Source organism: Macrotis lagotis, chromosome 1 (assembly GCF_037893015.1).
Source record: "Macrotis lagotis isolate mMagLag1 chromosome 1, bilby.v1.9.chrom.fasta, whole genome shotgun sequence".
Taxonomy (NCBI): domain Eukaryota; kingdom Metazoa; phylum Chordata; class Mammalia; order Peramelemorphia; family Peramelidae; genus Macrotis; species Macrotis lagotis.
Window position 1 is genome coordinate 741,695,230 of NC_133658.1, and position 16,022 is coordinate 741,711,251.

Sequence of the window (16,022 nt, forward strand, 5' to 3'; positions counted from 1 at the left end):
AGCTGTAATTATTGAAAACACTCTACAATTTCTTTGATGCAATCAGTAATACTTTGTTGGAATCAACTCATTGCTTGTGTTAAGTGTCTATCCAACATAGCTATTGGACCAACTCTATAGTTTAACCATTTCTTTTTTTTTTTTTTTGCAAGGCAATGGGGTTAAGTGGCTTGCCCAAGGCCACACGGCTAGGTAATTATTAAGTGTCTGAGATCAGATTTGAATTCAGGTACTCTGACTCCAGGGCCGGTCCTCTATCCGCTGCGCCACCTAGCTGCCCCTAGTTTGACCATTTCAATGAATTTCCTAGTCTGAACAATATGCATTCTTCATCATTTAGTGTTTCCTGTGTGGATTGTTAAGCAGAATTCATGAGAGTTATTGTCAATCTCCTTTAGAGAGTTCTGCAGCTTTCCACAGCTAAAGCAATTATCACAAAGTTATTCACAAACGGGAGATTTTAGGAAACTTAGAGTAAATAAAAGAATCCTTATTCCATATGGATTGGTAATGAAAGCTAAGAAGAACAACAAATAATCTATTTGTTAACAATATCAGGGGAAAGAAGATGATTAAAAAAAAAAGGATAAAGAACTAGTGCCTGCAGTGGACTGAACAGTAATAATGGCTAATAGAAATTGAAGATACTTAGCCCTTTACCTGTGCACTTTTCTTTGCTAAGAGGAATGATCTTTAAAACTGAATAGAGGAGGGGCGGCTAGGTGGCGCAGCAGATAAAGCACCGGCCCTGGAGTCAGGAGTACCTGGGTTCAAATCTGGTCTCAGACACTTCATAATTACCTAGCCGTGTGGCTTCGGGCAAGCCACTTAACCCCATTGCCTTGCCAAAAAAAAAAACTAAAAAAAAAAGCTGAATAGAACTGAAAAAAATAACAAGAAGTTGTAATTGAAGATAAGAGAGAGAATATCTTGTATCCTTGATAAATTTCAGTCACCAGAATCAGACAATGTCAACATACTATAAAAGGAAAATTTGATTGCTGTGAGTCATTGTCTCTGTACAGTGAAATTTGTACCACAGACGGACTTGAGAAGAACATATTTATCTCAATTTTCAAAACAAAAGGGAAGAGAATAGTGTCTATAAATCATAAGTTAGTGAATTTCATTATCTTTGGTGAAATCTTAAAATATTTTATTAAAGTAATAGTGAAATTTAGAAAAGTGATCACAGTGAGACAGGTGATATGTTCATTAACATAAGTCATGCTGTACTGTTTTCTTTTAACAAGATAACTAGAATGTGGAAAGTGTAGTAAAGAGTGCTAAAAATGACATCATTTTTAGGCTATAAATATTAATTAAATGTTTTAGATATGAGAAATCTTTATCCAGTGACCAGTTATTGGACATATTATACTAGAGGAACTAAATTATAGTAGTCTTGACAATTTCTGTGTATACTAAATCAGATTACGTTAAAAAAAGTTACAGCTACATAGAAAGGTGAATACTACAAAGACTTGAAGACTACCTTGAAGCCTTAAACAATCACTTCCTTCAAGAAATGAATCCATAGCTACTGGATATGGCAACTACCAGATAACATCACAAAAATGAAATTGAATATATTTTGACAGGAAACAACTTATTATCAATGTGTGGCAGTCATTTCTGAATCTTTGTGTATAGATAATATTTTTTTAGAAAAAAATATCAAACTCAATGACATATTGAAAGAATAAAAATGCCAAAATATATTGACCTACTTAACCAAGTTCTTGATATGAAAAAATGGGGAAAGGATAAAAGAACAGACATAGACATGGACTATGGTCATTTTTAAAGAGTCTAAACCATGCAAATCACTAATCACAATGAGGAGATCTCAGAAGCCTAGAAATCATCTTAGTCAGCAAACTCTTGACCTGTTTGCTAAGTGCAGATATTGATAGCCAATGCAAACACCAGTTTAAAATATAAATTCATTAGTAAAATCTTATAGAAGAGGATGTTGGAAAATTATAAAGAATGTCTCATAAAAAATAATGAGAAACAGAGGAAGGAAAATCAAGTTTACAGAAATCTTAGTGAAAACTCAACATTTATCATACTAAGAACTTTTGAGGAAGAAACTTAATGAGAACAAGAACAAGATGAAAAATGGAAAAAATATCTAAAGTTTTTTTTTAGCAAATTAGCATTACAGTTCTAGATTACAATGTGAGAATTAGAAATGACTAAATAGAATAAAGATGGGAAAAGCAACTATATTAGACCAAGAATATAAAAGGAGGTCTATGTTGGAGGTGAGATACCATGTTGAAGACTTTGAGGAAGTATTCCTTAAAATACCTGAAAGAGAGTAAGATTCCAAAAGTCTAGAGGAAGGTAGGAAGGAGAGCAACCAAGAAAATATCACTAACTACCAATCCTTATCCTTAGTTTCCTATTTCCACAAAAAAATTATAAGAATAATCAATATGTTTATTAAGGCCATGCATAATGAAGGTACGATGGGAATGGCTGACTTTCACCAAAAAAGTTCTACTAAAGAACCAATCTTTATAGTCAAAAAATTGACTAAAAGTACAAAAGTATTTGTTGATTACAAAAAGCTTCTTTTGACAGAACAAAATTCTGCTTTGAAGATTCTCCTCAAATAAGAGGTTGGTCATCCTTTTTCAAAAATCATACTAGATTCATTGAAATATACAAAATGACTCAGAAATCTAAGTGTATTTTTAGCTTTAATATCTTTAGGGATTTTGTAGAACAGAAATAGTTTCATTTGATTTGAGTATTAATACAATGAGATATAAAATAGAAATCTTCACTCGAAGTGTTGGCCTCCATCATAGAGGAGATCTAGTATTTAATTCAAATGGAGGAGGGATTTCTTATATCATAAGGTCAGAAGTTCCTGTTTGAAGATGATATTCTTCTTAATTGCATCAGACCTTGGAATAGTACATTCCTAAATAAGAACCACTTAAAAGAGTTCAACCTAACCATCCCACAGGAAAAACCTAAAAGAATAAAGGATATCAATCATGAAAACTATGATAAACAATTATAGAATTGTTCCATTAGCACATATCTTTTTTTTCATTTTTCAATGTTATTTTTCCAATTACATACAAAAATAGTTTCAACATTTATATTTTTGGTAAGCTTTTGAGGTCCACAGTCTTCTACCTTCTCTTCCTCTCCCCATGACAGCAAGTAATCTGATAAAGGTTGTACATGTAAAATTGTGTTTAACATATTTCCATATTAGTCATGTTGTGAAAGAAGTATCAGAACTAAAGATAGAAAAAATATAAAAGTTTTGAAAAGTGAAGATGGTATGCTTTGGTCTGCATTCATAATTCTTTATCTGGATGTGGGCGGCATTTTCCATAACAGGTCTCTCAGAATTGTCCTTGATGAGAAAAGTGGAGTCCATCATAGCTGATCATCTCACAGTGTTGCTGTTAATGTGTATAATGTTCTCCTAGTTCTGCTCACTTCACTCTTCATCAGTTAATGCAAGTCTTTCTAAGCTTTTCTGAAGTCTACCCAGTCACAGAACAATAGTATTCCATCACATTCATATACCAGAATTTGTTCAGCCATCCCACAATTGATGAGCATCCCCTCAGCTTCCAGTTCTTTATCACTATAAAATAGCTGCTTTAAATATTTTTGTAATTGTGGGTCTTCCCTTTTATAATAATCTTTTGGGGATACAGACCAGCAGTGCTATTGCTGTATTAAAGGCTTATGAACTAAAAATAGAATTAGAGTATGACAAACTACATTGCCTTTGGAGATTTTTCCAGTGTCATCAGTAGCCCAAAGTTTTCCTAATGAAAGTCCATCTTTTTAACAACATTCTTCCAGCCAAACTATGTGATTGTGTCTGAACTGATTTAATTTGCAGTTAACTGAAGGACACTGAGAAGTTATGTGGTGAATGTAAGCAAACTGAAACTTTACAGAATTGTAAAAAAAGAAAAGAAAAGAAAGTGGCCTGCTCATAATTTCTAAGAACACAATATATATGTTATTGTTGTATATAATTATATACTACAACTTATTCAGTCCAACTGATGGGTACACCTTCGATTTCCAATTCTTTCTACCACAGAAAAGAGTTACTACAAATATTTTTGTACACATGAGCATTTTGCCTTTTTCTTTGATATTTTTGGAATATATACTTAGTAGTAGTATTGCTGGGTCAAAGAATATGTACAGTTTTATATGTAATTCTAAATAGCTCTCCAGGTGGACCAGTTTACAACCACACTAACAATGCATTAATGTCTCTACTTTTCCACATTCTCCTACTACATTTGTCATTTTCTTTTCTATCATGTTAGATGATCTTTATGTGTGATGTGGTACCTCACAGTTGTTTTAATTCACAGTTCTCTAATCAATAGTGATTTAGAACATTTTTTGTGACTGTGAATAACATTGTTTTCTTCTAAAAACTAATTGTATTTTCTGATCATTAATCAACTGGGAAATGACTCATATTTTTTCTAAATTTGATTCAGCCACCATTTGATAAATGAGGCCTTTATCAGAGAAATTTGATATAAATTTTTTCTGTTTTTTATTTTCTTCCAATTTTGACTGCATTAGTTTTGTTTGCGTAAAACTTTTCTGATTTCATGTATTTAAAAATTAAATATATGCCTCATTACAATTTGGTCTGAATTTAAGTTTCTTCTTCCCAAGGATGCTGTGTGTATTTGGGGAAGAGTGTGAACCTTGTTTTTAGAAGAACATTTGTATTAACTATTTTTACCATATTACTATCTATGAAGAATAGTTGTTGCTCTCCAGGGATCCCATTCTGCTAATTCAAACTAGAGTGATGCTATTTCTTCCTCCTCCTCCCTCCTTGCCACATGAGGTTCCTTTCTCTATTTAAGGTGACAAACCCTCTCATATGGGTGCTCTGTCTATAGGAATATAATTTTTGGTCCTTATATTTTGTAAATTATCTTGGAGTTTGGAGGGATATATTATTTTAATCATTTTATATATTATTTTAATCATTTTTTCAAAACACTAGGACAATTTACTTTTTGTCTTGAAATTTTTAATTTATGATTTCCTGAAATATAACTGGAAAAAACAGGTTTTAAAAAAGCTTGTTTGGGGGGCAGTTAGGTGACTCAATAGAGAGAGAGAGCTCTGGCCCTGAGGTCAGGAGGGCCTGAGTTCAAATCTAGCCTCAGACAATAATTGCTACCTGTGTGATTTTGGGCAAGTCACTCTTAACCCCATTACTCTAAATAAGTAAGAATTTTTTTTAATTTTAAAAAACTCATTTTGATTAAAATGAAGCTACTTGACTATGCCTTCAAACCTAAATCATTCCAGCTTTTATTAAATAACCAATAATAGGTCCCACCCCAAAGTTCTATGACTCATTGTTTAGGCTTTAATGACTTAGAATTAGAAATTATTTTCTATTTTGGGCAGAAACTCTGTGGGTCTTTCTTTCTCCTAGATTCATAACTTTGTGATGGTAAACTGGGTTATCTTTTGTCTCAATCCTTACCTGGACTCAGTCATTGAATGGGTATAGCCTCAGACAAACTGAGGCCTGGAAAATTCTAATTTAAAAAGGGTAACCCACTGCATCCTGGCCCATAGCAAGTTGTCTTGATTTTTTGTCAAGACTCCACTGGACTCCTGTAACCCTGGAGAAGATAGAGAGGCTACACAGCTCTGCCTAACTTAAATCTGATTCACCCACAAGCTAAGACATTGCCTTTGGGATGTCATTAGTCCTCTCCAAGAACAAAAGACTAATAACGACAATCAAAATTATCCATTTCACTTCTTATGATCCTCTCTATCTCTTGTTTGATCATAAGTTCTACCCATATACATATATTTGAAAGGTATATTTTTCTCTACTCCCCTAATTTATTTCTGATATCATCCTATATGGTTATGTACCCATTTTGACTATCTTGGTATGCAATGTGAGATATTCCCAATTTTCCCAGTAATTTTTTTTTCAAATAGTGAAATCTGCCTCAAAAGTTGACCCAAGAAAGTCTTCAATCTGTGTTATTGCAATGGCTAAACACACAGACAAGATCCTTAAAGGATTTTATACATGAAAGACCATTGTTGGTGGAGAACTTTTAAGGAATATTTTGTTCTGGCTATTATTAATTCAAAGGTTTTTTAAAAGAATCAATACATAACAAATACTGTGGGATCATTTTGTATTCTCTGCACTTCCTTGTAAATTGTGTAAGAGTAAAGATATAATCTGCCTAATTGATGGAGGAATTGTGAACTGATCCAACCTTTCTGGAGAACAATTTGGAACTATGCCCAAAGGGCAATAAAACTGTGTATCCCCTTTGATCCAGCAATACTATTAGGTGTATATCCCAAAGAAATCATAAGAATGGGTAAAAAACTCACATGTGGAAAAATATTCTTAACAGCTCTTTTTTTGTAGTGTCAAAGAATTAGGGACACCCATCAATTGGGGAATGACTGAACAAATTGATATGTTGAGTACTATTGTTCTGTAAGAAATCATCTGGAAGGATCTTCAGAAAAACCTGGAAAGATTTGTGAACTGATGCTGAATGAAGTGAACAGAACCAGAAGAACATTGTACACATTAACAGAACAACTAAGATAGATTTGCTCTTCTCATCAGCACAATAATCAAAAGCAATTCTAAAGGACATGTAATGGAAAATATCATCCACATCCAGAGAAGGATCCATGGAGTCTGAATGCAGACCAGAGAATACTATTTTTACTTTTTGAAACTTATTTTGTTTTATGTTTTGTCCTCTCATGGCTCTTTTTTTGTTCTAATTCTTCTTTCACAATATAATTATATGGAAATAAGTTTGACACATGTATACATGTTGTACATGTTGCACATGTATAATCTATAACAGATTAATCTCTGTCTAGGGGAGTGGGGAGGGAAGGGAGAGAGAAAAATATAGAACTCAAAATTTATCTTTACATGTAGATAGAAAAATAAATAATTTTATATTTTTAAAAAGAAATTTTTTAAAAAAATGTAAAGATATAGTATGCATAGTGGAAATGATTTTCCTGAACCAGATAAAAATATAATTGGGAAATACTTTTTAAAAAGAATAAAAATACAATGAAACAAAAATAACATTACAATTTAAATCTAAGTCAACGTGCAATTTCAGGGATCCTTATGTATGAATTAGTGACCCTCAGAGGTCCTCAGTTCAAATCCTGCCTCTTATGTTTATTACCTGTGTTACCTCAGGCAAGTCACTTAACTTCCCAGGACCTCAGTTTCTTCATATGTAAAATGATGGGATTGATCCAAATATAGATCCTTTCTAGTTACTGATCATATTTTCCAACATATTCTCTTTACTATTCTCCCCTATGCTTATTTTGGCATTGAAGTCACTGAACATTAAATATCTGTTGATTTAATTTGTAGGGTTTGAGTTCTGTTTGTAGTTTCTCTGTAACAGTTGTTGGCACATAAACTACATTTATTTTCAGGTTCATTTTTTGGTTTGTGCTCATCAGAGATAAGAATTGGAGGTGAGAAAACTCCCTTTCAAAATGCAAGTCAGGTGGATTTCAGAAAACCCTGAGAACTCTTACATTAACTGATGCAAAGGGAAGTAAACAGAACCAAGAGAATATTGTATACAGTAACAGCAACATAGTAATAGTGATCAACTGTGAATGAGTTAGCTATTCTGAGCAATGCAATGATCCAAGATAGTCCCAAAGTTCAACTATTGAAGCATAATATTCATTTCCAGAGGAAAAACTGATACTATCTGAATACAGACTGAAGCATGTTTTTTCTTTACTCTTTCCTTTTATTCTAGTCTTCTTATACAAAATTACTATCATGGAATGCTTACATGATTGAATGTATAAACTTCCTATAGGATTGCTTACCATTTCAGAGATGGGAGAAGAAGGGATGCAATTTGGAGCTCAAAACTTTTTTTTAATGTGAAAAATGTAATGTAATTGGAGAAAAAATAATATATTTTTAAAAATGCAAGTCTGTACCTTCTACAAAACATTTGAGATAGTTGTCTAGAGCAATGAAAGGTTAAGTAACTTGTCCAAGGTCACATAGACAGTATGTATCTGAACTGAGACATGAACTTTAGTCTTCTGAGCACTCCATTCACACTGCCTCCTAGGTTCTATCCCTATGTACATCCTAAGTATTAAAATACAAGCAAAATATTCTATGGAAACGTATTTGTTGTTGTCTATGGTGCATAATTTAACTCTACCAACCATTTTGATTTGACTCCCAAGGAGAATCTAAAAAACATCTTTCCATTTCCTTTAAGTCTTCTGGTTTTACTTATTTAAAATTTTTTTTTACTTTTTTTCATGACACCATGATTTCCCTTATTATCATTCCTCTGCCCCATTCCAGAGAACTATCCAATTAACAAAAAGATTTTTAAGTAAAAAAAAAATTTAGAGGAAAGAATCAATATCAATATATAAAATGTCTAAAAATAACTATAATATACAACACTTATGGATCTTCCCTCTCTGCTAAGTGGTAGATTGAGAACATCCTCTAATGTTATACTCCAAAGAGTAGGCTATGCTCTTTATCTATCCATGCTTATTCATCACATTTGTCATTTCTTATAATTTCATTACATTTATGTGACACAATTTGTTTAGCAGTTATGCATCAATTAGATCAAAGAGCATCTACTTTGTTTCTAATTCTTTGCTATCACAAAAAGTGATGCTATAAATATTTTGATTTATATGGATACTTTCTTCTCCTCAATGGCCTCCTTGAGGTATAAGCCTGGTAGTGAAATCTCTGGGTCAAAAAAGATAGACATTTTCACATTATTTGCATAATTCCAAATTGTTTCCCCAAAATGACTATATGATTGCTGTTGTCCATTAATAATGCATTAGTGTGCCTATCTTCCCACAATCTCTTTCCAACAATGACTATTCCTATCTTTTGTCATCTTTTCTGATTTGCAAGTATGAGGCAAAATCTCAGTTTTATTTTGCAGTTTTCTTGTTTTTAGTGATTTAGAGTATTTTTGGATGTGTTGTTAATAATTTGCAATTCTTCTTTTGAGAATTATTTGTTCATATCCTATATTTATATACTGGGGAATGACTTTTGGTACAAGGATAGATAGATAGATAAATAGATAGATGATAGATACTTTGTATTTTATTATTAAAAATCTGAATTAAATTCCTCTAATAAGAGTTTGGTTTCTAAGATACATAAACAAATATATGTGTGTGTGTACATATACACATACATATACATATACAGTGTATATAAGTATGTATATACATATATGTATTTATAAATGTAAATAGATAATTAGATACTTTGTATTTTACTGTTATAAATAATTTATTATTAAAAATCTGAATTCCTCTAATAAGGGTTTGTCATCTAAGATATATAATGACAAATACATATATATAAAAACACAGACTATACATATATTCTATGTATAGATAGTATATAGGTACATATATGTATTTATAAGTATGTTATTTTATATAATACATATTTATATGTATATGATAGCCATATGATGTATAATTTATATATGCATATGTAATATATGTATATATAACATATATATAAAAACAAGCATTTAACACTTTTTGACATTTTCCCACTAGTCAGACAATGCCTCTGCAAAAGCAAAAGGGGCAGCAAAGTACTGAAGATCATTTAAAATTCAATTTAAATTTAAAATTTAAATGTTTTCTTAGTTTCATGAAGATATCACAGCCAAAGAAGTCATATTCTAGTAACTAGCCAACTAGTGATAAACCTCTCTGTGCTTGATGAGGCTTGTCTGGATAAGTCACAAGCCCCTGTTTTTAATGCATCTAAAATTTAGTTCAATTCATGAAGCCCTTGTTAAGCATTGTGCTAGGTGCCGGGACTATGAAGATAAAAATGAAGTCCAGTCCTGACCACAATAGAATGGAAGTTTCTATTCTATGCTGCTACACCATTTCCATCATCTTTTCTAGTATTAAGAGTTCTGCTACAACTTCCATAATGCAACATTTTTCACTCAACTTTTAGAATTTCTTTATGTGTCATGAGTGACTTACATTTACATAACACTTTTAAAGTTTGCATTTACCTTTGCATATGTTCTATCTTTTGAGCTCACAATCTTGCATAGTGTAGCTTAAGATAGTGAAAGAATGCAGTCTTGTAGAAGCTCCTACATCCATAGAAAGAGGGACTATTTCCCTCTAAAAGGGAACCCACAGAAACTGTAGCCCAGCCTCACTCAAGGTTTGGGTCAGTGACCCATTAAGTAGTCTCTATACATCATGTAGGATTCATTTAATGAGAATTTATTAACAACGATGGTGATGTTCCCATTATAGGTTAGGAATCTGAAGCAATGGGTGACTGGAGCTTTCTGGGAAGACTACTAGAGAACGCACAAGAACACTCTACGGTGATTGGCAAGGTTTGGCTGACCGTGCTGTTCATCTTCAGAATCCTGGTGCTGGGTGCAGCTGCAGAAGAAGTCTGGGGAGATGAGCAGTCAGACTTCACGTGTAACACTCAGCAACCAGGTTGTGAAAATGTCTGCTATGATAAGGCCTTTCCCATTTCTCACATTCGCTTCTGGGTCCTGCAAATCATATTCGTCTCTACACCTACCCTTATTTATCTGGGCCATGTACTGCACATCGTACGCATGGAAGAAAAAAAGAAGGAAAAAGAAGGAGAACAGTTTAAGAAAGACAACCTGCACCAGGGAGTAGGGGAACCCAGTGATCCCCCCACCCATAGAGAACCACTTAGCAGAAAGGAAAGCACCAGGATGGAAAAGAAAGAGAAGCCTCCTATCCGAGATGATCGAGGCAAAGTCCGGATAGCTGGTGCCCTCCTGCGCACCTACATCTTCAACATTATCTTCAAGACTCTGTTTGAAGTGGGCTTCATTGTGGGGCAGTATTTCCTCTATGGTTTTGAGTTGAAGCCACTATACCGTTGTGACCGATGGCCATGCCCCAACACTGTAGACTGCTTTATCTCCAGGCCCACAGAAAAGACCATATTCATTATTTTCATGTTAGTAGTGGCTTGTGTGTCTCTCTTGCTCAATATGCTGGAAATTTATCACCTGGGATGGAAAAAGCTTAAACAGGGTATGACCAACCATTATAGACCAGATTCTTCTGAAACCAAAGTCCTGCCCTCAAAATGTAGCAGCATTGGCCCACTTCTGCTTTCCCCCCATTCTGCTCCACCTACTGTTGGATTCCCACCTTACTATACTCAGTCTGCCTCTTCCCTGGGACAGGCAACTACCACAGGTTATCCTGGGGCTCCTCCACAACCCACAGAATTCAGAATGGTAACCCTTCCTGAGGAACGCAGCAAGGCAACCCCGGCCAAATATTATTCTGGCAACCACCACCACATCTTAATGACTGAGCAGAACTGGGCCAACCAGGAGGCAGAACAACAGACTTTTGAAAGGAAATCATCCCCACCTGACACCATCTCTGACACTCCCACCACTCTAAGCAGTGTTCGCCAGCTCCTCCAAGAGCGAGGAGACAATGGGGGGGGAAGTAAAATGCCCTTGCTGTTGATTAATGGAAGTAGTAGCCATTTGGGGGCCAATAAATCAGAGATAAACTCTGAAGGGGAGAAACAGCCAAATACCACCACAGTTGAGATGCACGCACCCCCATTACTTCTTATAGATACAAGACGATTAAGCAAGGCCAGTAAGTCCAGTAGTGGTAGAGCCAGATCGGATGACTTAGCAGTCTAACAGTGATCACACTCTCTCTCTCTCTCTCTCTCTCTCTCTCTCTCTCTCTCTCTCTCTCTCTCTCTCTCTCTCTCTCTCTCTCTCCCCCCCTTCATTCTCTAAACTCATCTCTGAAGAGAATTTTGTTTTAAAAAAAAAAATCAAATCCTCAATTGAATCAGCAAGAACCAGAAGAAAGACAGGTCCTAAAATGGGAGGAAAAAGATTAAGAAGAGGAGACTAAGTTTCTTTATGTTAATACCTACTGCCCTTAACATACTAAGAGTTGTAGTAGACATAAAGGCAACATTTTCTGATAGAATAAAAGTAACCAAAGTGAAATCTGATTGTTTAGTCCCAAAGGTGTCCAGTGCCAGCAGTAGGCATTGGCCTTGTAACCTGAGCAGAATTTGCAAATTAGTTTGTGCACTGTCTACAGATCCCTCCTATTTCTTAAGCATTTCTATAGAACCTACTCTGTGCCAGCCACTGTACAAATATTATCTCATTCAATCTTCACAATAACCCTGAGAGGTAGGTGCTATTATCTTCATTTTACAGTTGTGGAAACTTTGAGGCAAACAAAGATTAATTGACTTGCCCAGGGTCACACAGCTAGGAAGTATCTGAGGTCACATTAAAAATCAGGTCTTCCTGACTCCAGGATCAACTCTCTTTGCACCATGTCATCTAGCTGAGATCTCATCCAAATGGCCATGTATTCTTAAACTGGACAAAACCTTTCTGGTTAGTGTAGTAAGCCAATGGACATATTCAGTTCCATCCTTACTCTTAACCTATGAATGCATTTGCTTTTGAGTGACTATATGCTGATCTGGACTAAAAAATATTTAAGTGGCATGCAAATGGTTTTGGGGTTTGTTTTGGTTTTTTTGGTTTGGGTTTTTTTTAAACAACCAGAGGCATTTGCACTCCTGCTCAGTGAGACACAAGAAACTCTCATATCATGCCTAATAATATAATCATATAACAGAAAGTATACTGATTCTCCACGGGCAAGATTCATAATTCTAGGGTGTGTTGCAGATGTATTGCTTTGACTCAAGGGAAAATTAAAGCAAAGTACTCTAGCATATTCAAGAATACTAGAATACTCTAGGAAATTCTCTTTTTTCAAGGACCTATTTTAAACTTGAGACTTAAAGAATAAATGTGACATCCACTTCAACCTTCAGTCTTTTTGAGGAAAAAGAAACTTAGTAGTATTAGAAATTATGATAATCCAGCTAGTATTAAATTGGCCTTGTTAAATGTAAGTAAAGATTTGACCTTTTCTCTTTAAAGGAAGTCAATTGACTACTATTAGGGAAGAGAAAAAAATAGTTAAGCATTTCAAACTTTTGAACTTGTTAAAAATTTTGAATAGAAAATTGCAACTTAAGCCATAGTCACCAGAATAGTTCAAATGAATTAATGATTTACACTTTTTAAAAGTACAAAAAAAAAACCCCACCTATAAGTTTCCTAGCTATTCTTGCTTTTTTTTTTAGGTTTTTGCAAGGCAATAGGGTTAAATGGCTTGCCCAAAGCCACACAGCTAGGTAATTATTAAGTGTCTGAGGCTGGATTTGAACTCAGGTACTCCTGACTCCGGGGCCGGTGCTCTATCCACTGCTCTTAGCTACTTAGCTGCCCCCTATTCTTGCTTCTTAAAGGAAAAAGAAAAATACAATAAATTCAACTTCCTAATTTGAATATAATAATAAACATAAGCATTTTAATTTGCTTATATATCAGAGGAATCTCTACTGACTGAAATATTATTTATATATACTAATTGGTCCATTCCACATACCTCTTCACTGAAAATAATTTTAATTTATCATTTTTATGAACTTAATAAAAATCATTGAGATAATAAACTTTCAAACTATAGAATGGGACAGTCATCTATGAGTCAAAGAATTAGCTGATGAAAAGCAAGAATATTGGACCTGATCTATTTACTTTTTCCTACTAGCTTCGATGGATTAGAACTGGCTATTTTCAGTTTCATTCCATTAGTACCACAACCCTTCCCCATCCCTTTTAACTATATTGTCTGTCTGTCTCTTTATGAAGTTCATTGATTTTTTAAACTCAGAAAATTAGCATATTGATTTGATTTATTTGAGGCCATGCTCACGAAACATTTTCTCCACTATATTTTAAAATCTGATGATGAATAGAAGTAGTTATGACTTTGTAAACTTCTGAAAAAAACCCATGGTCCAATAGCATTGTAGAAAATTTAGTCCATTATTAATGATCTAATCTTAGAAAAATAAATCAACTCAGCATTGATGCATGCCCTTGGACCACCTCATTTTAAAAGCATCTAATTACAGAAAAGATTGTAGTCAGTATGCCAAAATCAAAGTTACAACTCACAAGGCTATGTTTGAACACATCCCTCAGGAACTTCTACCATGATCATATCTCTAACAAATTTTAAACTTCTTGGTTTCCCACCATTTGATTTTGAGTTGGAAGGAGGGGATGGATTGATGTAGCTTTGATTTTTAAATTTTTGAAAATTTAACTATTTGCATAATTAATAACATGTGTATTATTATCCCTCTATGATACAATTGCATTTAGAATAGCTTGAGCCTCTACTCCCCAACACTTGAGCAGAGATTTAGTTTATTTGAAGGAATTTGTGTGAAATACTTGTTTTAAATGTAAATTGGATTAAATTTGCTTTCTTAGGTAGTATTAGAAACAACTCAGGAACCAAGAAGTAATGAAATTTGGGGAGATAGAACAGTATCTATGGAAGAAGATATTTGTTAGTTTACAGGTAAATTTACTGGTCACAGTTCTTTTTAAAAGTGAAAAATGACTTTTCATACTTGAGTTCTACTGCTGTTTGAGGTATTAGTGTTTTTGAAACCAAAAGGTCAAGCTTCTCTGTCCTTTTGAGGTAGAGGAGTGGTATAGAAGGTTGCTCCTTTTTAATAAATTATTTTACTTATTAAAATGTGCAATGAAAATTAAACAGATATATTATGGACAAGACATTTCAGCCTATATTTTTCATAGTCATTTAAATACTCCTCTGATATATATTAACACAATTTATGATTTAATTGGGAGATTTGAGATATTTCTTTTTTATTTCATTAGTTGCCTAAAAATTTCAAATGATTTCTCAAATGTACTTGTGTCCTTTTAATCAGAAGTATAAAATATTTATATTCTCCTTTATTAGTGAATCAGAAATTTATTATTTTTTAACCTTAGAAAGATTCAAATGCAAAAGTTTTTCCATTTTGATTCTGCAGTATTTCTTGCAAAATGTTATATTTGCTTCTCTCTTGTTCCTTTGGGATTTGTGTGTTTTTAACATTTTAAAGGTATAATTTATCATTTTTTTCCATGCTTAATGGCTAAAATAAGCTTTTGAATTCTTAAAACATTAGGTCCTGAAAATAATGTAAAGTGTTGAAAAAGTAAAGTACTGACATGGAATCAGAGAATCAGTAATGATTTCTTTCACATATATGACAGATTACATATGCTGATTTTATGCTGTTTCCCCTAATTTGTTATGCCAAAACCCAAGAGTAGAGCTGATTAAATAATTCCAAATTTCCTTAAACAAAAATCCAACACAACTGAATATAGAGGATATTCTCCTTCCCACTTTTTCTGTTTTTTCATGGGAAACATGCTATATTTTTAACTTTGACTCTCCAACTTCTGCATTTGATTTTTAATTTTCAAATTGCATATTTAGATGAACTACATGGTACCAGCCTCTTACTTTGGTTTATTTAAATGTTAAGAAATTTCTAATGAGAAATTTATGCCCCCAAAAGTAATGTCTTAACATAAAAAAATCTTCCAGGATATTGAGTGCCATTTAAAGAAATGGCTTATTTCACATAAATGTTATTTTTTACATGCTTAAGACACATGCAGGAGAAAATTACATTTAGTCTATCTGATAAAAAGTTAAACCTAGAAAAAAGTTCTCCAAATATAGTGATGAAAATTTGCCTTTGTTCCATTCTTTTGCATTTGTTTGGATATGAGTGATAGCAGGTCAAGTCTATTAAGAGCTCAGTTGCCATACAGTGTGGTTCACAGATTCTTCCCCCAAATACTCATGAAAAATGCTGCACCATTTTTGTAAAAGACAATGCAATTTTTCTTTCTCAAGATCTAAACAAGTGAAAAAATGTGTAAGTATACTCAAATTAAACAATTATTTAAAACTCAGGAGATGCATTTATG

At 33.5% G+C, this 16,022-nt stretch overlaps 1 protein-coding gene and 1 long non-coding RNA gene across 3 annotated transcripts in view; one reads left to right on the plus strand and one right to left on the minus strand.

Annotated features, from left to right (window-relative positions):
* GJA3 (gap junction protein alpha 3) overlaps window positions 1-14,908 on the plus strand; it is a 43,398-nt gene extending 28,490 nt beyond the window's left edge. For both annotated transcript variants that reach the window (XM_074216248.1, XM_074216249.1), the window contains exon 4: window positions 10,393-14,908. In XM_074216248.1, coding sequence (XP_074072349.1) covers window positions 10,410-11,801 — 1,392 coding nt within the window. In that variant the 5' untranslated portion in view covers window positions 10,393-10,409 and the 3' untranslated portion in view covers window positions 11,802-14,908. The remainder of the gene's footprint in view (window positions 1-10,392) is intronic.
* The window catches only part of LOC141508007 (uncharacterized), a 28,355-nt gene continuing 22,676 nt past the window's right edge, over window positions 10,344-16,022 (minus strand). Inside the window, exon 3 of the long non-coding RNA XR_012474315.1 lies at window positions 10,344-10,697. This is a non-coding gene — a long non-coding RNA (uncharacterized LOC141508007). The remainder of the gene's footprint in view (window positions 10,698-16,022) is intronic.